The sequence below is a fragment of the Sander vitreus genome, chromosome 18, assembly GCF_031162955.1.
Source record: "Sander vitreus isolate 19-12246 chromosome 18, sanVit1, whole genome shotgun sequence".
Classification (NCBI taxonomy): domain Eukaryota; kingdom Metazoa; phylum Chordata; class Actinopteri; order Perciformes; family Percidae; genus Sander; species Sander vitreus.
In genome coordinates this window covers 15067444-15090013 of record NC_135872.1, presented here as the reverse complement: position 1 = coordinate 15090013, position 22570 = coordinate 15067444, and the positions used below count along the sequence as shown (strand labels likewise).

At 38.9% G+C, this 22570-nt stretch overlaps 2 protein-coding genes across 3 annotated transcripts in view; both read left to right on the top strand.

Annotated features, from left to right (window-relative positions):
• Positions 1-2584: 2584 nt before the first annotated feature.
• LOC144533306 (uncharacterized) lies at positions 2585-14274 on the top strand. 2 transcript variants are annotated; one of them, XM_078274583.1, is made up of 3 exons: positions 2585-2698; positions 11108-11628; positions 12738-14274. In XM_078274583.1, the coding sequence occupies exons 2-3, from the start codon at positions 11114-11116 to the stop codon at positions 12874-12876; spliced, it is 654 nt and encodes a 217-aa protein (XP_078130709.1). In that variant the 5' UTR covers positions 2585-2698; positions 11108-11113; the 3' UTR covers positions 12877-14274. The 2 variants fall into 2 exon arrangements, with proteins under 2 accessions (XP_078130709.1, XP_078130708.1); XM_078274582.1 differs by lacking the exon at positions 2585-2698 and adding an exon at positions 2707-2811.
• Positions 14275-14475: 201 nt separating this feature from the next.
• The window catches only part of chrna2b (cholinergic receptor, nicotinic, alpha 2b (neuronal)), an 11196-nt gene continuing 3101 nt past the window's right edge, over positions 14476-22570 (top strand). The window contains exons 1-5 of the mRNA XM_078275277.1: positions 14476-15257; positions 18864-19015; positions 19562-19606; positions 19788-19897; positions 21088-22252. Coding sequence (XP_078131403.1) covers positions 15188-15257; positions 18864-19015; positions 19562-19606; positions 19788-19897; positions 21088-22252 — 1542 coding nt within the window. The 5' untranslated portion in view covers positions 14476-15187. The remainder of the gene's footprint in view (positions 15258-18863; positions 19016-19561; positions 19607-19787; positions 19898-21087; positions 22253-22570) is intronic.

The following is a 22570-nucleotide window of genomic DNA, read 5'->3' as shown; positions in this document are numbered from 1 at the left end:
TGAACTGTGTTGGTCTCCCAGAGTGGATTAGCAGAGTTTATCAGCACCAGCACACTGCGGCACTCATTGCTTACGCACTGCTGTGGATAAGTGGCTGCAGAGAGCACTGAGTCCTTGGCCTTGGTCAATAACAGCCCTCAGGGTACACAAGGTGCTGGTCAATTAGAAAACGCTGAAACTGTTTCTTGGTCAATATATTCATGGTCACAGTATAAGCTACTATTTATTTTGTAAAACACTCTGTGGAATGTTGTGTGAAATCATATTTTGCTTTCATTTGGATTTAAAGACGATATACTAGACAGTGTTGTTACAAATATGGACGAATTCTATTGCATATATTGAGCAAGACAAAACATTCATTTCCTGAATATCAGACATATTTTGAAAAATAGCATAAAATAATGTATGCAAATAATGTCTTGCATACTGAAATGTTGTAAAAGGTGATGATTATTCAGCTTTAATCATCAGAATGTGTCACTGTCACATAAGACAATTCCTCTGCATCACAAACAGCAAATCACTGTTATGGTATGTATCTGCCAAGCAAATCACTTTGAGGCTTTAAAGGACATTTAGTTCAATAATCCATTTCCCCTCCATAAAAAAATCCATATGCAGTTATAAATGACTGGATTTTCTACCTGTTGTAGAATTCAAACAGCTATCTTTAAAAGATTTCCTCCTACCCACGTAATGGAAGCTGCTGCATTTCAGGTAACATTCATTGCAGAAGTCAAGGATTTCGTGGTCAATTATGTGACATGGTTTACATTGAGAAAGAAAAAAACGCTCCCATATGGTGCCTTTTTTCCTGGGTAAACTGAAGCATCTTGGACATGCCACATGCATGTCTAAACATGGCGGAGGGCTTTTAACACTGTGACGTTTGACACAACCATCTGGTCTGCTGCAATATGACAGTAACACGTGACTCAAGTGTTATTGTCAAGTCTTTTTCAAGATTCTTTGAAATGTTAGAGTAAGATATGCAAACAATACAATACAAATAGGAAATTATGTAAAAAGGCAACATTTTTATCTGGACCAAATGAACCAAACTACAGATGTGAGAAGTGACCTTCGCACAATAAATTCATTGAACTAAATCAAAACGTACGAACCAGAGAAAGCTCCAGAGGGGATTGTAAACTACCACATAGGAAAAGTACCTTTGGGCAGTCAGCTTTCTCCTATCGAGCAGCACATACATTACCTGGAACACTATACCCACAGAACTAAGGAACATTACATCTCTCAACTCTTACTTGGTTTCTGGACTATCAAACATGCTGTCATAATCTGATGATAGTTATGTAATTGTTTTACTATTTGTTTGTGTCTATGTTATGTAATTGTTTCACTATTTGTTTGTGTCTATGTGCTTATGTATCTGTGCTTATGTGCTTTTGGCTGTGCTTATGTGTGTATGTGCTCTGATCTGCTTGTATGTTTTCTTTTAATGTCATCAACCTGCCAGGGACTGCCGATTAAAATTAGCCTGTATGGCTAAATCTGGCACATTTACATGTTGGACTCAAATGCTCATGTAAATAAATAAACCTAAATGCAACATGAGGTGAAGATGATATGAACAAAAGGTTGTTTAATAGCATATCCTAATTCAAAGTTGGGTGATTTATGTGATTATTAAAGTGTGTCCTTTCACCACAACAGACACTGTGATGACACATACCTATATCAGATTATCCATGATTTAAAATGTGTTTAATCCTCTTCTTAGATAAGTTAAATGTGCCAGATACCTATCAATGTTGTTATGTCTCGGTTGTCTATTAGAGTTTGATAAAAATCATAGATCTCTTCCATGTCTTTCAGCCTCTGGTTAAACACTTTTCTGCAGTAGGTATCAAAAATCAATTCAAATTATTGCTGATCTGGATAACTGGATGCCATCAGCAGTAGATTTGTACCTCCAAGATTAAGAATTAAAAAAAAATGTCTTGTCAGTGAACCCACCTGCCTGTGGCACTATTCCAGGAACATGTGCATGGTCTTTTTTAGATTGTTTTGCTGTCTATTATTCTGCATTTAAGAGACAAGGACATCTGTGCAGGGAGGGGGAGAGGAAATGAAAAAAAGTATTCAGAGTTAGATACAGTATGAAGTGAAAACTACACACCCTTTCAAGTACTCTGTTTTTAAGAATGCATTTCTTAAAATCAAATACAATTAAACCACATTATCGGAGCCAACTCAACTTTACAGTGCATTCTTAATCTGTCACTACTGTACACTGTCTTGGTATGGAAGTCATAATATCTACTGGGAAAAAGTGTTGTGGTGTTGTTTTTTTCACATACATTACTTAAGTACAGTACATACTTCAGACATATTTTAATGGGACCATTCCTAGAATAAATAGGAAATGTATATCCAACGTGGTAATAAAAAGACATTCCCCCTATACTAACCCAAATGCTTCCTCTGTCCCCCACCAGAGCCTACAGATGTGAAGTAGATTACTCCCCCTATACGCCTCCTTTTGCCAGCCCCTCTTTCCACTGCAAAGAAAGAAATCATTCAGTTTCAGCCTTTTCTGCTAACATCCCCCTCCCCTACCTTCCCCTCCCAACAGCAGACAGGGGCTCACAGACGACCACACTCTCCAGCCAATCCCTAATTGTGTGTGCGTGTGTCTGCATTTTTTTCCTGACATGAAGAAGGAAACCGAGTGAGTATTTGTTCTCTGAGCCTGTGTCTGGTAGTGCTGAGCCTTTTGAATTGTTTGCTTGACTGAAAAAGTGAAGGTGGCAGAATTTAGCCGTGAAAAATTACTGGAGTTTGGTAAGTTTGGTTTTTGGATTTATAAAACTTAACTTATAAAGTATATTGGAAAGCTAGGTTTTTTCACCTGGCACTTCATAACTTACAAACAGCCTACTGTTACATTTCTATGGCATTTCTATGTATAATATACATATAATGTAATTATTGTTTGGTTTTAGAATACTCTTACTGATGTGGTTGCTTTAGAGCTGAAATGTATGTGAGGGAAATAGAGAAGTTACCTTTTTCTATGTCAGATTGTATGTGCAGCCAGTACATGTTGATATAATATGTGTGTATAAGTATACAGTAGGTGTGTGTTTGCAAACATATCTATATCTAGCTCTTGGATTATTATGCTGCCAAGTATGTCTCCAGTTTACATGATTACCTGTCATTTCTGTATATGGTATTAACCTGAACCTGCGAGGCCTCTCTATGCCGTACTGGCTTATTGCCAAAGACCTTGCTGTCATAACAACATTGAAGCGATTGAGTGTTGTGACACCTGTGAAACACACCTGTTCAGGCTTTGACAAGAGGGGCCACAGGGTTGAGCTGCAGATCAGATTAGCTCTGACCCACAGCTAAGGATGTTGCCAGGGATAAGTACTGTATTAAATCGAAGGTGCACTTTGACAACTAAAAAGGCTGGAAAACAGAGATGTCATTGGTGAATATATCACAACCATGCACTAGTCATGAAGTGAGAACTACACACCCTTTCAAGTACTTTGTTTTAAATATATCACAACAAATACTAACTATTTAAAAAAACTATTTTGATAATCAAAGAATCGCTTAAGTCATTCTAAAGGCAATTATGCCAAACATCCTCTTGTTCCAGCTTCTGAATTGTTGAAAGATTTGCGGCTTCTGATCATGAATTAAATAGCTTTTAGTTTTGGTTAGTTGGTCGTACAAAAAAAGCAGTGTTGGGCAACTTACTTCCAAAATGTAATGCATTATATATACATTACTAGTTACTGTCATTTGAGAGTAATTTGTTATATTACAATATTACTGTCTCTGAATTGTAATGCTTTACACTACTTTTGCGTTACTTTTGACTTACTTTCACCAAAATAACCACGGATTTATGACTTGGCAGTTAGCTTGTGAATTTCACCACAGGATCAACACAGTCTCATCTTCATCCAATTTAATACATGCTAATTTATTTGTATTCATAATATTTTGTCTTATTAATCTGAATCTGCAAAGTTACTAAAGTTATAAAATAATTAGTGAAGTAAAACCTACCATAGGCCTACTTGACTGAATCGTAGTGGAGTAGAAGTATAAAGTAGGAGAAAATGGAAATTTAAACCTTACAGTTGTATTGAAGTCATGTTAATTCCCGTAATGTTTATATCTGCCAGCTGCTCGGAGACACCGCTGTCCTCGCTGACGTACCGTTACCTGACGGGACTATAATAATAATAATAATAATAATAATAACTCCTGAAAATAATGGAAGTTTGTCCATCTCGCAAATGTAGTATCAGTCTCTGCAGTCATCTCAACCATCGAATTCCAGCAACAGGAAATAACATTACTCTTTACTCACCGATTTTTTTTCTCTGGTGCCGAAATAATTTGCGGTGTTGGTGAATTCTTAAAAAAACAAAACACTTAATTTTGGGTTAAAATGTGTTGTAACTCACGTTACTGAGATTGTAACAGGTCTAATATTACCGAGACTGTATTAGTAATGCATTATGCGTTACAGAAAAAAGCAATACATTACTGTAATTGCATTATTTTTGTAACACGTTACTCCTAACACTGAAAACAAGTGATTTGAAGACGTCCCCTTAAGCTTTAGGAAATTTTGATAAGCATTTTTTTTACTTTTTCTGAAATGTTTTGGACCAAATGATTAATCAATTAATTGAGAAAGTATTCCTGATTCATTTATTCAATCAAGGTGGGAAAATGAAACCTGATTTCTTTAACAATTGGGTGCTTGTTGAAGCTTCAGCCAGTCTCAGTCCTAAACTCTGCCAGTTGACAGTTTTTAACATAGAAATAAAATGTATTATGGATCCTTTTATTTCTATAGTTATGAAACGAGGATCATGCCATTTTGGCTATATGGGGGTGTTCAATGTTGGATTTTACATAAAACTACCTGTTTTCTCCCAATAAGTTAATATACAGTGGGGCAAAAAAGTATTTAGTCAGCCACCGATTGTGCAAGTTCTCCCACTTAAAAAGATGAGAGAGGCCTGTAATTTTCATCATAGGTACACTTCAACTATGAGAGACAAAATGAGAAAAAAAATCCAGAAAATCACATTGTAGGATTTTTAATGAATTTATTTGCAAATTATGGTGGAAAATAAGTATTTGGTTAATAACAAAAGTTCATCTCAATACTTTGTTATATACCCTTTGTTGTCAATGACAGAGGTCAAACGTTTTCTGTAAGTCTTCACAAGGTTTTCACACACTGTTGCTGGTATTTTGGCCAATTCCTCCATGCAGATCTACTCTAGAGCAGTGATGTTTTGGGGCTGTCGCTGGGCAACACAGACTTTCAACTCCCTCCAAAGATTTTCTATGGGGTTGAGATCTGGAGACTGGCTAGGCCACTCCAGGACCTTGAAATGCTTCTTATGAAGCCACTCCTTAGTTGCCTGGGCGGTGTGTTTGGGATCATTGTTATGCTGAAAGACCCAGCCACGTTTCATCTTCAATGCCCTTGCTGATGGAAGGAGGTTTTCACTCAAAATCTCACGATACATGGCCCCATTCATTCTTTCCTTTACACAGATCAGTCGTCCTGGTCCCTTTGCAGAAAAACAGCCCCAAAGCATGATGTTTCCACGACCATGCTTCACAGTAGGTATGGTGTTCTTTGGATGCAACTCAGCATTCTTTCCCCTCCAAACACGACGAGTTGAGTTTTTACCAAAAAGTTCTATTTTGGTTTTATCTGCCCATATGACATTCTCCCAATCCTCTTCTGGATCATCCAAATGCTCTCTAGCAAACTCCAGACGGGCCTGGACATGTACTGGCTTAAGCAGGGGGACACATCTGGCACTGCAGGATTTGAGTCCCTGGCGGCGTAGTGTGTTACTGATGGTAGCCTTTGTTACTTTGGTCCCAGCTCTCTGCAGGTCATTCACTAGGTCCCCCCGTGTGGTTCTGGGATTTTTGCTCACCGTTCTTGTGATCATTTTGACCCCACGGGGTGAGATCTTGCGTGGAACCCCAGATCGAGGGAGATTATTAGTGGTCTTGTATGTCTTCCATTTTCTTATAATTGCTCCCACAGTTGATTTCTTCACACCAAGCTGCTTACCTATTGCAGATTCAGTCTTCCCAGCCTGGTGCAGGTCTACAATTTTGTTTCTGGTGTCCTTTGACAGCTCTTTGGTCTTGGACATAGTGGAGTTTGGAGTGTGACTGTTTGAGGTTCTGGACAACAGGTGCCATTAATACAGGTAACGAGTGGAGGACAGAGGAGCCTCTTAAAGAAGAAGTTACAGGTCTGTGAGAGCCAGAAATCTTGCTTGTTTGTAGGTGACCAAATACTTATTTTCCTGAGGAATTTGCAAATAAATTCATTAAAAATCCTACAATGTGATTTTCTGGATTTTTTTTTCTCATTTTGTCTCTCATAGTTGAAGTGTACCTATGATGAAAATTACAGGCCTCTCTCATCTTTTTAAGTGGGAGAACTTGCACAATTGGTGGCTGACTAAATACTTTTTTGCACCACTGTACAGCCAAATATAAATATCAACATATTGGCGTAAATAAAAATGTGAAAAGAAAGAAGCTCTTAGACATGACAATTGTGATTCAAATATGTAAATTCTTAGTCGGGGACACCCCTAGATCAGAAACAAGAACTGAAATATCCTAATGGTGTTCTGAGCTATTGGCTGGGAACTCCTTTCCCTCTGCAGGCGAGCTTCTGCTATTTTAAGCCAAAAGAAAAGTCAGCCTATAAAAGCCACTTTACAATGACAGATCCTTCACAGCGAAGCCAAAAAAGGTCACTACAGGCCACAAAGAGTCTAACACAAACAGTTTCAACTAAACCATAAAATGCCAGCGTGGAAATTGTGCAGACATTTTCCAAACAGAAAACTGCTCCTGCCAATCTGTGACACAGAGAGGAGCATGTGTGCTTCTAGTTAGCAGGCCTTTTAGAGACTGAAATAATGTCACTAAATGTCCTTTGACTTATGCCTTTTACCGCTGTGATGCTAATAGAACACAGAGACAATGAAGTTATAGTTTAAGATGAATTATATTTCCATTTGGCTGCATTCTCTCATTAGGCTGAAAGTGTTGTCACTCTATGCCATAAGATTTTGATTTATATACATCCAAACAAGTGCAGTAAAAGTTCAGAGCAATAAAAAGTTTTGGACATGCTGTTCTGCAGATCTCCAATTAGAAGATGGAGATGCATTCAGCATTAGAGTGTTTTTTTGCCTCACCTTATGACAAGTTTCACAGTAAACTCGTCTACAAGTGTGCTTTCTGAATCTTACTAGCCCATTTCAAAGTTCAACATGAAACGTAGACTCACTAAAAATGTTTTTCCAAATATTTGCACACTTGAGGGTTAACGCTATGGTGGGTTGAAGGACAAAGAATGACTTGTCACAGTGAACCAGCAGATATCTATAATAGTACAAAGATGTTTGTAAATGCTCATGACGTAAACAATATCTGAAATATTCAACCTGAAATGAGCACATTTATTACTCTGACGTCATGATTCAAAGCTCCTGGATTGTGTCTCTGCTTGCAGTTTGGATTGGTTTGAAGGTTTCTGTTTACAACTCTTCTAACAGCTGTTGTAACATATGTGAGGTCACCATTTAAAGTAGTCAGAAACAGAGGGAGGCAGGGAGAGGGAGGCCAACAGTTGGTTGTTTTATGGGTTACAACTCATCTTAAAATAAATAATTTTACGGTGTCCATTCTAGCAAGCACGACTGGGCATTCATTTTGCTTTTCTCTGCAAAACAAGTCAACCAACTGACCAATGAGAAGTTGAGATAGTTTCAAGGCTGCTGTAAAAGTAAACTGCAGCTGAAACTAAATGTGCTCTAAGAGCAGAAAGAGCTCTGCAATGCCTCTACCTCACAGGCCTGGTTTGGGTCTTTAAATATATTTCCAAATGCACAGGAGAGAAAAATGAATGGCAGTCCACAAAGTGATAAAGTGACACTTGTTGTTTGACTGTAACACATGCAGGCCTAACTTGATAGGACTGAGGTTTGATGGATCTTTGGTAGGCTGGATAATCTACAGCAAGGCTTTTCAAATTGGGTGAATGTGAGCCTCCCCTTAGAGTAGGTAAGGACAGCCGAGCCCCCCCTTCCCCAAAATCCCGTCCACCTGCCCTAACCAACACACGCCTCTGCAGTAAATGCCATCTTTTGTGTGTTTGATGAGTTTCAATAACAACTGATAAAATGTAAATATTTTTTAATATTGTATTTGAAGACATTTTATTTCCAAGTGCATTCATAAACGATTCTTTGCAACAGCAAATCATTTCCAACTTCATGCAGGCCTAATTGAGGCTACTTTTAAAATTACTGAACATCAGTAGGCCTATCCACAAGTCAACAAAACATGCTTAACATGTGTAATTGGCAAGTTAGATGGCACCAACATTTGGCCTAATCATAACTGGCCTGGCAACCCAAAGGCCAAGGTTTTGTTTCCAGATTTGTGTGGTGACTTATGATGTGGGGGGTCTGGGGGTCCACCCCCCGAAAATTTTAAGCATTAAACACTTCATTTCCTGCATTCTGGTGAATTTTTATGCCCCTATTTCTACCTTTTTCTGAATTAATATGCTGGAAATATCTTTAAGTAAAGGGAAACATATTACAATCCAAATATAAAAACATAATGGAATATTTTGCATATATGCTCTTAGGCATTCTGTATTGTTTTCAACTATTTATTCTCCTTTGGATTGACTGTCCTAATTATATCTGAGTGAGCACACATGCCTAGCCTAGCATCATTTACTCTTCCCTTCTCTTTTGCATCTTTTGTTGGGGAAGTAGGCTAACCTCCGTAAATGTGCATATGACAATTATTCACCTCAATTATACATTATTCATTATAATTTATTAATAAACCCCTGGACTGTAATATTTCAGATGTTTGAGTAAGATTTCTGCTCATGTCCAAAACTTTGTGCACATTCAAAATATAACTCATCCCATCTGTGTTCTCTGAGGTTTGGAGGAGTCCTGATATTTTGTGAAAAATAAAGTTATAATAGCCTATTACAAGAATAAAGTCATTATATTTTAGAAAATAATCTACCTGCACCATAGTCTGCTGTGCAATACCTGATTGCTCTGCTGATACGGTAGATCTCAGACCTTCTGACAGACACAGAGCCCCGTTTGAGACTCTAGTCTCTGAATGAGACAAAGTTTAGGGAAGTGGCTGTACGCTGCTCTACATCGGAGGTGGAAAACCTAAACTACTGCAGAAATACACAGAGCACAAACATGAGGTGAGGCCGCGCTTTTGATGCGCAGAGGTGTTCGATGCGGGGCTGCACTGCAGAGAAATAAATGCAAGTCGTCCTCCACCTGTAGCCTTGATCTGTATTTGTTTTTAATCAGGGTCAGTGCGGAAAACCCACATAACTTAACTTATAACATAACTTTTCAATGCTATACATTCAGTGGAATTTACAGTAAATGTCAACATTAAATTATTTCTTAACTTCAACATTTCTTAAATAGGTGTTCAGTTGCTAAAATTTAAATTATAAAAGCATTTATATTCCATCTCTGGTAATGTGGGTCTTGATAAAAGAAAGACTTCCTAGGACTCCAAATATCCCTTGATCAAACTTCCAGTAGTACAACAGCCTGCTCCTTTGAGTAAATTATATATATATATATATATATATATATATATATATATATATATATATATATATATATGTATATAGCATTGTTATATAAGGTGTCAGTGACATATTACAAAAGGTTCAAGAGAAAGGAAATGTTAGCTGACAAACTACACAATGGTATGAAATGATCACTGCTAAAATATGCAGTGTGACATTCACAGTGTCACATTTTTGAACCATTACAATATTAAAGATTAAATAGAAGCCATTTATATATATTACTGACAGATACAGACATACAATAAATGTCTAAAGGTCATGAATCAGATTTAGGTCTAGCCTTTGAGGTCACCAGAGCACCATTGTTTTGGCAAATAACTATCCCCAATGTTTGTGTGATTTAAATAAAGCTGTTTAAAACATGGAGATGCAGAAAGTACAATATAAAACCTTCAGATTAGAATTTAAGCTGTGGGAATGTGCCTAATAAACAGACTGTGGTTCTTTGGATACATAGCTATTATCCCTGTTTATCTGGGACTACTAAGGGAGCAGAGTGGTGAAGCTTTGATTTCAAAAGGTGATAGTGAAGAAATGAGGGTCCACACTTAATATTCTCTCAATGCTCCAAAGATCTGCAGAGATATTGACTTTAAAGATGTCTTTAAACATGAATTTACATTTATTTATCTTAGCGACATTACTTTTTTGGTAATAACCACTGGAGACATTATGTGAATGAGTTCATTAACTACAAAAACAAATAAAAAAGGTTACAGACTTGCATGCTGTTTGAATAAAAATCATGTTAAAAGTGTAACATGTACACTATCTGGGCTAAATTTCACTTAAAGCAATAAATTGACATTTTGGAGAAAAAAAACATTTTTGCAGAGAGTTAGATAAGAGGACTGATATTACTCTCATAATATAAAATATTAAGCTACAGCCAGCAGCAAGTTAAGGTTAGCTTAGCATAAAGATGGGAAACAGGTAGCCTGGATCTGTCAGAAGATAACAAAATCCACCTACCAGGGCCTCTAAAGCTAATTAACTAACACATTATATGTTGTTTGTTTGTTTAATAAAGTGTAAAAACGACACATTGTGGTTTCATAAGGGCTTTTGTGTAGCACTATTTCTTGTCTGGGAGCAGTAAAAGTTATTGAGCTTAAAAGGTGCTGGCAGGCGGATTTTTTCTTCTGTATCTTTGGACGAAGCCTGGCTAGCTGTTTCCCTCTGTTTCCAGTCTTCATGCTAAGCTTAAATTAGCTGCTACTGGCTGTAGCCTTGCATTTATCATGAAGACATGAGAGTGGTATTAATCGTTCCATCTCACGCTTAACAAGAGAGCAAATAAATGTCCCAAAATGTCTCCTTCAAAGTGCTTCTACACCTTTTGGAGTTCTCAGAAGTTATTAACAGTCACTTACCTCCTTCTCTTTTCAGGTTACCATGTGGCATTGTTGGATGCCCTTCATCTTGGCCTGGGTATCCATGGCAACCCCAACGCTCTGCCAAAGTGGAGATTGGGGTTCAGGCTTTGACATTTACTCTGCGAGAATGGCCACCAATGACACATTGCAGGCAGTTGGTGATGAGCCTGTGAGGATAAGAAACAATCAAGACTGGGTCACATCAGCAGCTTCACCGATGCTGCAGTATGAGCCTCAACCGGACAAGTGCTTGGTCCACTTCAGCACTAACACTGCTTCGGCTCGAAGGCTGAAGGTCCAGAAAGAGGAGCTGGCCTATCTGCAGGCCATCCAGCATGGAAACAAGGCAGTGATGGAGAACTTGGTGCAGTTTGTGGGGGCAGAGTTGGGAGATCAGAACTATGAAGATGTGATTAAAGAAAATGTCATTGGCATCCAAGAGGACCACAAGAGTTGCCATGAGGTGGTGGAGAAAGCTGAAGAAGACATGGAAAAGCAGCTGGAGGGGGAAGTGTTGGGCGCTGGGATGAAGAAGTGAGTGCAATAATCTGTTTTAAGATGTCAGGAAGAATGTGTCTGCTAAGCTTAATAAAAGGTCAAGGTTAAAATATGAAGAGAGCAGCTAAAAAAAGATCAGTTCTTGTTTGTTAGCGTACTGAAGACAAACAAATTAATGATAACAGAAATGGGAGGAATTGTGAGTGAAGATGTGATGGCAGAGACAGGCAATCGTTTACCTTTTATTAGAGCATAGGCGACTGCATTGATGACTGCTGTTTCAACCTGTCTGTCATAATGCACATGTCAATCAAAAGAAATTAGCAAAAGTATTAATATAATGATGCAAGGCTACCGCATTGTGTCTCTGCTTGAAGTCTACACTGGTGTCGAGATTTCTGTTTACTACTCTTCTTACAGTGTACAGATATGTGTGGGTAACATATGGTATGTGTGGTCACAATTCAAAGTAATCAGAAACAAAAACCTGTTTTAATTGTTTAAGATATTTATCAAGCAAAATTGTCACACAATCGCTGGTTCCCACCTCTCAAATGTGAGGATTTGCTGCTTTCTCCATGTGTAGGTCATTGCAAATATCTTTGGGTTTTGGAGTGTTCGTTGGACAAAACAAACAAATTGAAGAATTACCCTGGCCTCTGAGAAGTTATTTTATGGCGTTACATAAACAAACACTTAACTGAAAAGCAATTAACAGATCAATTGTTAATGAAAATAAGCTCTGTAAGTGAATAAATCTGAATCCAGTAATTCACCTGATATGCAGCAGGAAATTCTTTAAAGTTGAGGTAACTAACGCATACAAATTATTTTGTAAATGCTGAGTACAAAGTGTCGGACTAAAGAACATTCACTGTGTCTACACATACAGATATTATACATATGGTATGGTGCAGCACAAAATGGCCTTTTGTTGTCTCTGTTATGCTTTGCATTATACGTCTTCCCCTTTACACAGTCTTTCCTATTATATAACCAGCTTTAACAGCAACCATATGTATGACCGCCTTATAATGTATTTAATGTCCTCAGCTACTCATTTACTTACTGTCTCTCTCCACATATGCCCCTGTTTCTTCCTTCCCTTCACTCGGTGACCTGGATCGTTTGTGTTTCCGGAGCAGAATCAGAGAAGAGTCCTTGGCCTTTGAAGACATGCTTCGTGCTGCAGTGGACATCGCCAACAGGCTAGAGATCTCATCGCAGTCTCTGCATGCTTCATTCACCAAGCAGCTGAAAGACATGGCCAAAATTCATCGCTAAGGAAGTGTTGAAAAGACGGGCTGCCCTCATGTCATCCTCCAACTTGGTGAGGATGTATGGTATCCTCATGGTGTGAGACCCAAAATAAGGGAAATAAACCTTCCTGCCATTTGATATTTTTAATTAATTTATCTATATATGCTTAAATCACTAAGATACAAAATGTGACTAGGTGTGCCATTATATCAACTGTAGGAATCAACGTTGTTAAAAGATGACAGGAAAGTTAAGAGAACAAAGCAAAAAATCATTGCTGGTTAAAAAAATATTTTTTCCCTTCACCCAAGTTATAACCCCATAACTCAACCCCATAAAATAAGATATTATTTTCCATTCAGGCATTATTCGTGGAATTGGGTGAGGTCAAATGTGGTAACAGTATGTGGTGCAGGTTCAAGCCAAGTTGAGTGTTAATGGATCAAACTAGATTGGCCTTCAGAGACCAAACATAATGGCTCTGTTAGTCTGTTAGGGCAAGCTATGGATCAGCCATCTGGTTCCAGGGTGAGGATGGAGGCCAGGATACGCTAGTGTGTTCCAACTGACATTTTTATTTTTGCAACAAAAAAAAAGAGGAGACTGCAAATGGGTCTGCAATACAAACCATTGTTATCTCTTGTTTGGGAAACAACTATGCAATAACCTGTGTATGAGGGACAAGATATTGTTTAAAGTGCTCATATTATGCTGATTTTCAGGTTCATCATTGTATTTAGAGGTTCTGCTTTCGCACACTAATCCCCCAACCCCCACCCCCAAATCCTTCTTGTCGGTTATTGGCTGGAACGCTGGAAGACTGTTATGTTCCGTGGTGCAGGTTGGCGCAGTTTGTTTTTGTTGGCATTTGTGGAGCCTGGGCTGTCTACAGAGACCGCATTTTTTACAGTGTGTTAAGGGACAGGCAGCTACAGTTTGCTGTATGTGACAAAAACATGTAGCCTAAAAAACGCGTGACATCGCTTAGAGCACCTTTAAAACATAGCACCTCTGAATCTGCACATTGTGTAAATGAATGTTTTCGAGATTTCACACAGAATGTAAACTTTAGGATCAGAAAAGAAAAACTACAGGCTTTTGTTGTGTATCCAGCACCATTGTGCTATTCTCTCTTTGACCCTGCCAGGACTTGTGATAAAGAATGCTTTCATGTTTGAAATCATTACATATATAATAATATGAATTTGTACAATGTATGATATGAAGTATGCGTTATCCAGTTAACAGCAACAAACAATAAATCAGCCATTGTTTGTTTTCTGAATATGTTCATTGCCATGCTGTCACATCTTCTATTCTATCGTCTATCAATATTTTAGGGGGACCAAAACGCATATTCACTCACCTAGTCTGCCCTCTAGTTGTCTCCCACAGAAACATCTCACGGACGTTTCAGTTGCATGTGTCACTTATTCTACAAAACAAATAAACGATTAGTCTTTACTCTTTTGGAGCGAACGTGATGTAATTTGAGTTAATGGTCTATCATTTCCCATACATACAAGTTACCACTTTAACGGTGAATCCTGTGCGTGTATGTGTGCGTGTGTAAGAGTGAGCAGGAGAGAGAAAGGAGGAGGGACTGTTATAGGTACCAGATGAAAGACGCGAAGTACTCAGATGTATCCTGTCTTCTCACAGTGGATGATGCGGTTTTGCGGATCTAATAGACCAAAGTGGTCACTAAAAATGCTTCTAATCATGGAATAGAGCTAATTTAACATTTTAAATGGTTATCGAAGTCTTAGATTAGGTCACAAAAGAACGCGTAAATTATTGGCACCGTGCGTAAAAGGGTGGAATTTGTTTGGATAATATACACGGCAACAAACCGGACTATTTTCCGTAAATTAATTTCTTGATACTTGATTTGTATATAGGCAGCATTGAACTGGCACTTTAATCTGCTAATTCACCAGAGGTAAGGTACGGTGTTCAGTGCCGCTGCCCGTTTCAGCACCGGATGGCTCACGGACTCAGTGCGCGGACAGGCTTTTGGAGCGCGGAAACAAGAGGTGCATAATTACTCGCTCTCATTCGGTCTAAGCAGGGCTAAAGTGTGAAGAGTGACACAAAATCACATAGTTGCAGGGTTGTAGGGAAAAGACAGTAATTCACACAGAGTATCGTCCCCGCCCACAGATGTAAACGGGCTATAGCCTACAGTATGGTGAAGTTGTCCTGATATGACTCCCAACTGCGAAGATGACAGATTTTGCTCACAAATCACGATTTCAAGGTAACGTTTTGACAGCGGACGTAAACACTTCCGTGCTCTCCAGTGAAGTTGGACTTATTTTAAGCAGAGTCGAAAATGGGACAAAACAACCACCTGTTCTCTGTGAGGACGGCTATTCTCTGCTCGCTACTCTTGTGTCAGTCAGGTAAGCACTTTTTAAACATTTTATCGTGACCTCAACGTGCCTTCCACAAACGGAGAAGTAGATACGTGCAACTTATACGCTAACTTTGACAGTCAGAAGGCTACTAAACATTATTTGCACGATAGTGATAAACTTCGAATTACCTTAACGTAGTCTCTTAACGCCAGACCTTACCTTTCAATCTCAACACCTGCTCACTTTTACCCAAAACTCCCACAATGCTTTTCTCAAATTAGTTAAATCATCGTCTCGCGCCAGTCTGCTAAAGCTAAAGCCTACTCAAGTTATTTCAGCTCATACATACTGCGATACAGTGTGTATTTCTTTCATTCTTTCATTTGTTTTTGATATGTGACAGCCAGAAATCAATTCTGGAAGAGACCAGTTTCATCACTGTATGTTGATTTAGGGAGTCCGCCATCTTTTACTTCTGCAGCACTTTTAGTTTTAATAACACGTATAACAAAGCTACAAAAGATGAATGAACTAGCTAGCTTCTCTGTTATCTGAGAGTTTGGTATCCTTAACCATGAACATTTAGAAGTTGTCAGAGAGAACTTAACGAAAAATGTACAAATCCACAGAGTGTGAGAAAATATTCTACACAATATTTTCAGTGGGTGTTAATGGTCACAGATTAGTTTTTTAGAAACAGCAATGGACAAGACAAATATGCATGTTTGTAGTCAGAATTCGGAGCAGGTTTCGCTGTTCAACCACAGAGTAATTATTTTTAAGTTGAGCTGCAACTTTAATTCTCACTGCTGTATCCATACTAAAATACTATTTTCAAGACCTTTTTGTGGGCATATTTGTGTCTAAGATAATACAAGTTAAATTCAGTTTAACTTTTTAAATCCATCAAGCTTGACAGTGGAACTCAGGGCAGCTCTATTTATCAATTCAGGAGCTTCTGCAGGGGCATTCATGAGTTCTCTTTGTATGCACAAACCAGCACTACCTGAGAGTTTTTGTCCCCTCTGTCCTACGTGTTGACATGCTACAGCAATCAGATGTGCAGGTGCTTCTCTGCCAATTTACATCTCATAATGTCACTGACTTTCTGACTCAAATCCTGGAATTTTAGTCAACTCGTGAAAAATTGTTGCATGTTGTTTTTTTAGTAAACTTTTTACTCTTAGATAATTTGACAGCCTAATTTCACGAGAGCGCCTCTGTCTTGGGAAGCTGCTGACTCGATCATCTAAAGTGGTCAGTGGTCAGTGTTTCATACATCTCGCCAGGGGGCTTGGCTATGGTCCAACATGCACAGCTCAGTATGTTGGAGGTGTCATGTCATCTCATTTCAAGTCTCCGCTGGCAGGAGCCTTTGATCTATGCCACCTTTTTTTGTAAGCCCCACATGCACGGACAGATGAACATGCACCGCCCTGACTGTCAAGAGAGCAGATAAGAAGTCTCTGGTGCATGCTTGTTTGGCAGAATGAAATTAGTCCATGATGGCAGGAGACGCGCCCCAGTGCGCCATGAGCAAATTAACTCTGAATTCACACTATTTACCACATCTAATGCCTCCTTTTTTCTTTCTTTTTTCCAAACTATTGTTAAAATAATTACGTTTTGCCTAAATTGCTACTTCACATGATAGCCACTGATCCCATTTGTAAGACAGCTGTGTTACACAGAGACTTCATCTGCATATTTATCCATGCTTTCACTGTTAAAGACCCTCAAGCCAAGGAATTAACATAGGCAATAAATCATTTCAACAGATTTGCATGTATCCATCTTGCATGTATCCCTCATGCCATCTCCATGCAACATTTAAGCCCCTCATGTGGGTATCCTCCAATGGGCTGTGTTACAGTTATGGGTTGTCAATGTGGTCGTCAGAACTACAACTTACCCATGGTCAGGTAATGATGTGGCCTTTGCGACTGCTGCCAAATTCAGGTGGCCCAAGGTCTCATTTTTAGGATCTTTGATGGAAGCACACTTTATTCGGTTGCATTACACCCTTACACTGTAAAACAGAGATGCAGAGGGAGTGGGTGTTAATAGCATGCAAACCCCATGGTGTTTCATTTAAAAAAATAATATTGATTCTTGAGGTTTGGCTTTGTTGGTTGTGATGCCTTACTTATTTCCTTATATACATCTCTAGAGAGAAGCTGCCATGAGATATTTGGTCAAAAGATAAGTTATCTCTGTACATTAAACAGTAGTAAAAATATGATTACGAACAGGAGAATGAATGACTAATGCAGGTTCAAACATACTCTATACACTAGAGCAGGACCGATAAATTGGCAGATATTGGCTTATTACAGTTATCCATGGTATTGCGAGTCGGTCTATAGGGGATAAGAAATTCCATTACAGTAAAGTCAGTGATATGGGGGTAGTTTATGAACAGGGAAACCGTTACTTAGTTTAGTTAAATGTAAGGTGTACCTATCTTGGTCACAATTGTTTAGAAAAACAATAATTACATTTATTGGCCCTATATGATTATCTGATTATTTTTTAACTCTTAAATATCCAATATGGGTCGCAAAACTCTTGTATTGGTCAGGATACTGTATACACAAATGCAACCGCGTTATCGTCAGCACCCCCTGCTTAAAGTGAAAACTAAGTTAATTGTTTCACGTATCAACTGTAACACAGAGTGACAGACAGCTCGACAATAAACACCCTTCACTCGTGAGAAATTAGCTCACCTCCACTTAACACAAGCAAGCAATGATGTGTGTAATTGACTCTAACTACATTGATGAAGGTGGAAGCGGTAATCCCCAAGGGGCGGGATTTGCTGTTTATTTCCATGCTATTCATTCTGCAGAAAATGAAAAATAAAATTCACTGAGTCAGTCTGAGCTTGTACGCAAATCTGTCTAGACTTCATATTCAAAATCAGTTTCATTAAGCCACCTCTCATTGTGTAGCAACACATGCATAAGAATAACATTACATAGATAAAAAGAGGTTGCAGCTGAATCGGTGTTGCCCCAGTCTCCACCTGCTCACCTCGAGAGGTTTTAACAGACGAGCCACATGGATCAAGAGATCAAAAGATTTGCTGAGATGTGGAAAAGTCAATAAGACTTTACCAGGAAAGGTTTTAGTTGTTTAGAGCATGCATCTATGCTGAAACATGAGATGTTCACAACACTCATCTTCACTCCCAAAAGCCAATATGATGCCAGGCTGATTAACTAGTTTGACAAGTAAGGATTAGAGGAGACACGGGTGAGAGAACATAGATATGATCCCTATATACTGTGAAACTTACTCCTGTCCTCTTCTTCAGTACTCACTTCACACGCGTTTGTTATAATACCAACAAATATTAATACTGCTTAATACCAACAAAACAAAGTCAGGAGTTCAAACTGGCTACATTACCGTGATGTCAAAAGGACATTTGCACTAACATTGGTTACTTTAGTTTTAACAGTTTCAAATATTTAATGGTTCTCTTAAATGCATATGAATGAAATTTAATTTAATCTGGAATTTCATTTGTACAGTGTTGAACAAATGTGTCCAATTTATAAATCCCATTATTGTCATATTCTATCAGTAGCTCTATAAATGTTTAACGTTTAACACTTCAATTAAAAAGCAATAATGTATCTGCAGTTCTTTGTCATGAGAAGACCCACTCGCACGCTGAGGACGAGCTCTTCAAGACGCTGTTCGCTGGTTACAACAAGTGGTCGAGACCTGTGCCAAACATCTCTGACGTGGTTATTGTCAAGTTCGGACTGTCCATAGCACAGCTCATTGATGTGGTGAGTCATCACGCATGTGTGTCCAATTCATATAAATTAGTACATTAATAATGACATTAATAGAGGTGATATTTAAACACAAGCTATTTGTTTTCTGTGACTTGGAAGCTGCTGCTTTTAATGTGAACCAAGATTTCATAATGGGATGATATCATTTCTGTCAATAATGTGTCCCTAGAACTTTAATTAGTATGATTAGTCCTCCCTATACTAACAAAGGTTAAGGCATAGCAACTCATTAGAAATGTACCTTGTCAGTTTACACTATGTGTTTTTTCAACAGTATGTTTTTGGCATTTCTATATACAGTAGCAAAAACAAATTTAGAAAAACTAGATTACGGTATGCACCCCCTCCACAGAACAAACTACTACAGAACACTTCCATCAAGTTATTGAAGTAAAGTTGCTGCACGCTATATTTGGGTCTGCTTTGACAAACCTCCAAGAACCTCTCTCTCATATTCCTCTGGCCTGAGTTGACAGCCTTAACTCAGTCTGTCTCTCTGTCTCTCTCTCTCTCTCTCTCCTTCTGTCTGTCTGCTAGGATGAGAAGAACCAAATGATGACAACCAATGTGTGGCTTAAACAGGTCAGAAAAATGTGTGTCTGTGTTATTTTATTATTAAGATTTTGACTTCTGGTGATATAAAATGGTAAAGATATGAAAACTTTCTTCTACTGTGCTCATTTGAAAAAGTTCATGAGGAATGGAATGACGTATTTGACAGTTAAGGATCATAGCCCCCCAAAACATGTTGTTTATCTCCCAGGAGTGGAATGACTACAAACTTCGCTGGAAACCATCCGACTATGATAATGTAACGTCCATAAGAGTGCCGTCAGAGCTCATATGGGTACCAGACATTGTCCTCTACAACAAGTAAGTGTGATATGAGACTAACATAACAGTAAAAAAAAGAACCTTAACATGCAATTAACTTAAATTATTTAACTATTCTCTTGATTAACCGATTTATTGTTTAGTCTATAACATGTCAGAAAATAGTGAACAATGGCAAATACAATCTCCCAGAGTTGAAGACGGCCTGTTCAAATTGCTCGTTTTTTCCAACCAACAGTTCAAAAATCCAGAGTTTACCATCATAAAGGACAACGAAAACCATTTAATATTTACATCTGAGAAGCTTTACATTGCTCTAAATGATAAATTGATTATTCAGATTGACAAATCTATTCCGCTCTTCATAAGATAGGCATGTTATTTAATTGGTGATCAGGTAAAGCCTATAAAGCTATGTCTGTCTACTGCACTGTAATACTACAATGTTTCTTTTAATAACATGCCACAGTGGATGCTAGCAGAGTTGCACACAAATGTAAGAAAAGAGTAACAGCTACCCTCATACAATGATAAATTGGTTCAGATTGATGCCTCTTTACTGGATGGTGTATAGTATAAAAATGGCGCCATCTAGTGATAATAAAACATGCTGCTCCTTTCTATACCTTCACATTGGCATTAAGTCAAAGAGTTTTAATTAAAATTATGACATAACTTCCTTCCGTTCTTCCTGTCTCAAATTGTACGTTGCCAAACACTATTAACTGCATTTGTATTTTGCATCTCTGTAAATGTATATTGACACAGTTTATTTAATAGAAAATGAAGACAACCTCCAGGCTTGTATTGCTTCAATGTGACATAGATTTTAAGACACCTCTCCCTCCTCCTAAATCCACCTCATGGAGATTAAACCGAGAGAGTTGATGATGGAGTTCTACTGTGTCGAGCCAGTGTAATCACAATCTGTGAGTGAAATTAAAAAAGGTGTGAAACTGATGAAATGATAACGACTCATCATTACATTTTCAGGAGAAGCTATTATCACCACTAAAGCGATGAATGGAGGGAGATTACTGGAGGAGATTATTATTGGAAAATGCTTTTTCACTGCATAGCTTCTCAAGTAAGAAAAGGATTTTCTCAGCACAAGGGGTAGTAGAAGCAGGATATGATTGTTTATCTGCTATTTTAGCCTTTTGATATTTAAAACTGATGTTTCGTACTGTATGTCACCATCACTCATATGACCACTTCTGCTTTTCCAGCGCTGACGGTGAGTTTGCTGTGACCCATATGACGAAAGCTCACCTATTCCACAATGGTAAAGTACGCTGGGTCCCTCCTGCCATTTACAAGAGCTCCTGCAGCATCGACGTCACCTTCTTCCCCTTTGATCAACAGAACTGTAAAATGAAATTTGGCTCCTGGACGTACGACAAGGCCAAGATCGACCTGGAGCGAACTGAAAACGTGGACCTGAACAACTACTGGGAGAGCGGCGAATGGGCCATCATCAACGCGGTGGGGACATACAATACAAAGAAATACGACTGCTGCCATGAGATCTACCCAGACATCACCTATTTTTTCATCATTCGAAGGCTTCCCTTGTTTTACACCATCAACCTCATCATCCCCTGTTTGTTGATCTCTTGCCTCACTGTTCTGGTTTTCTATCTACCCTCAGACTGTGGCGAGAAGATCACCCTGTGCATCTCTGTGCTGCTGTCCCTCACTGTTTTCCTTCTCCTCATCACTGAGATCATACCATCCACATCCCTCGTCATCCCGCTCATCGGCGAGTACCTCCTCTTCACTATGATTTTCGTCACCCTCTCCATCGTCATCACTGTCTTTGTGCTCAATGTGCACCATCGCTCTCCAAGCACTCACAAGATGCCCCGCTGGGTCCACTTCGTGTTCCTGGACCTGATCCCACGCTGGCTGTTCATGCGACGGCCTGCGCCAGATGGCCGGCGTCACAGGCTGTTGCTGCTGCAGCAGGAAGCAGCGGTGGAGCGGCGGCATGGCCAGATTGCCGGGTACAAATCTGGCAAGTGCCTCAGCACCTCGGTGAACTGGTTAAGAGATGGGACCATGACAGAAGACCCTCTGAGAAGCTCTTTTGAGGATTTAGAGCTGGGAACACTAACGTCATATTTTTCCTTCCGCCCTCCTTCACCCAGACCGCCTGGGTCGACTCCCCCACCACAACAGAAAACCCCACAGAACAGCCAGAACCAACAGGAGGGGGCTGCATTGACCAACAGACATTTAACAGGGGCCCGAGTCAATCCCACTCAGAGGCCAACTAAAATTGATAATACAGTATCAGACTCAACAATCCTGCTTTCACCAAATGTTTTACGTGCTCTGGAAGGGGTGCACTACATTGCAGACCATCTGAGGGCAGAGGATGCGGATTTCAGCGTGAGTATGCCACATCTACTATTATCAAGATGGCACTTTAAAGGCACTTGCTATTTGTACCACTGTTGGCCTGTACAACAGCCTCACAGTATATGGATTATATGCTAAAGTGAATATACTGTATGCCAAAAATGTGCTTTGTTATAGCAGTAGAACAAATGTCAGTCATAAAGTGAAGTCCTGTTTAAGATTTTTTTGCTCCTTAAGTACAGTGCATACTCCACAGCTTACCAACACTAAAAAAAAACACATGCACCTGTATTGTTGTTGTACACTTAGGCCAGGATGGGAAAACTTGAACTTTACCGTATACTGAAA

Bases quoted from the DNA above. Each gene is read 5' to 3' on its own strand.
- LOC144533306 (XM_078274583.1), top strand. From the start codon at position 11,114: ATGTGGCATTGTTGGATGCCCTTCATCTTGGCCTGGGTATCCATGGCA. The intron at 11,629-12,737 runs GTGAGTGCAATA...TTTCCGGAGCAG, and splicing joins TTGGGCGCTGGGATGAAGAA to AATCAGAGAAGAGTCCTTGG.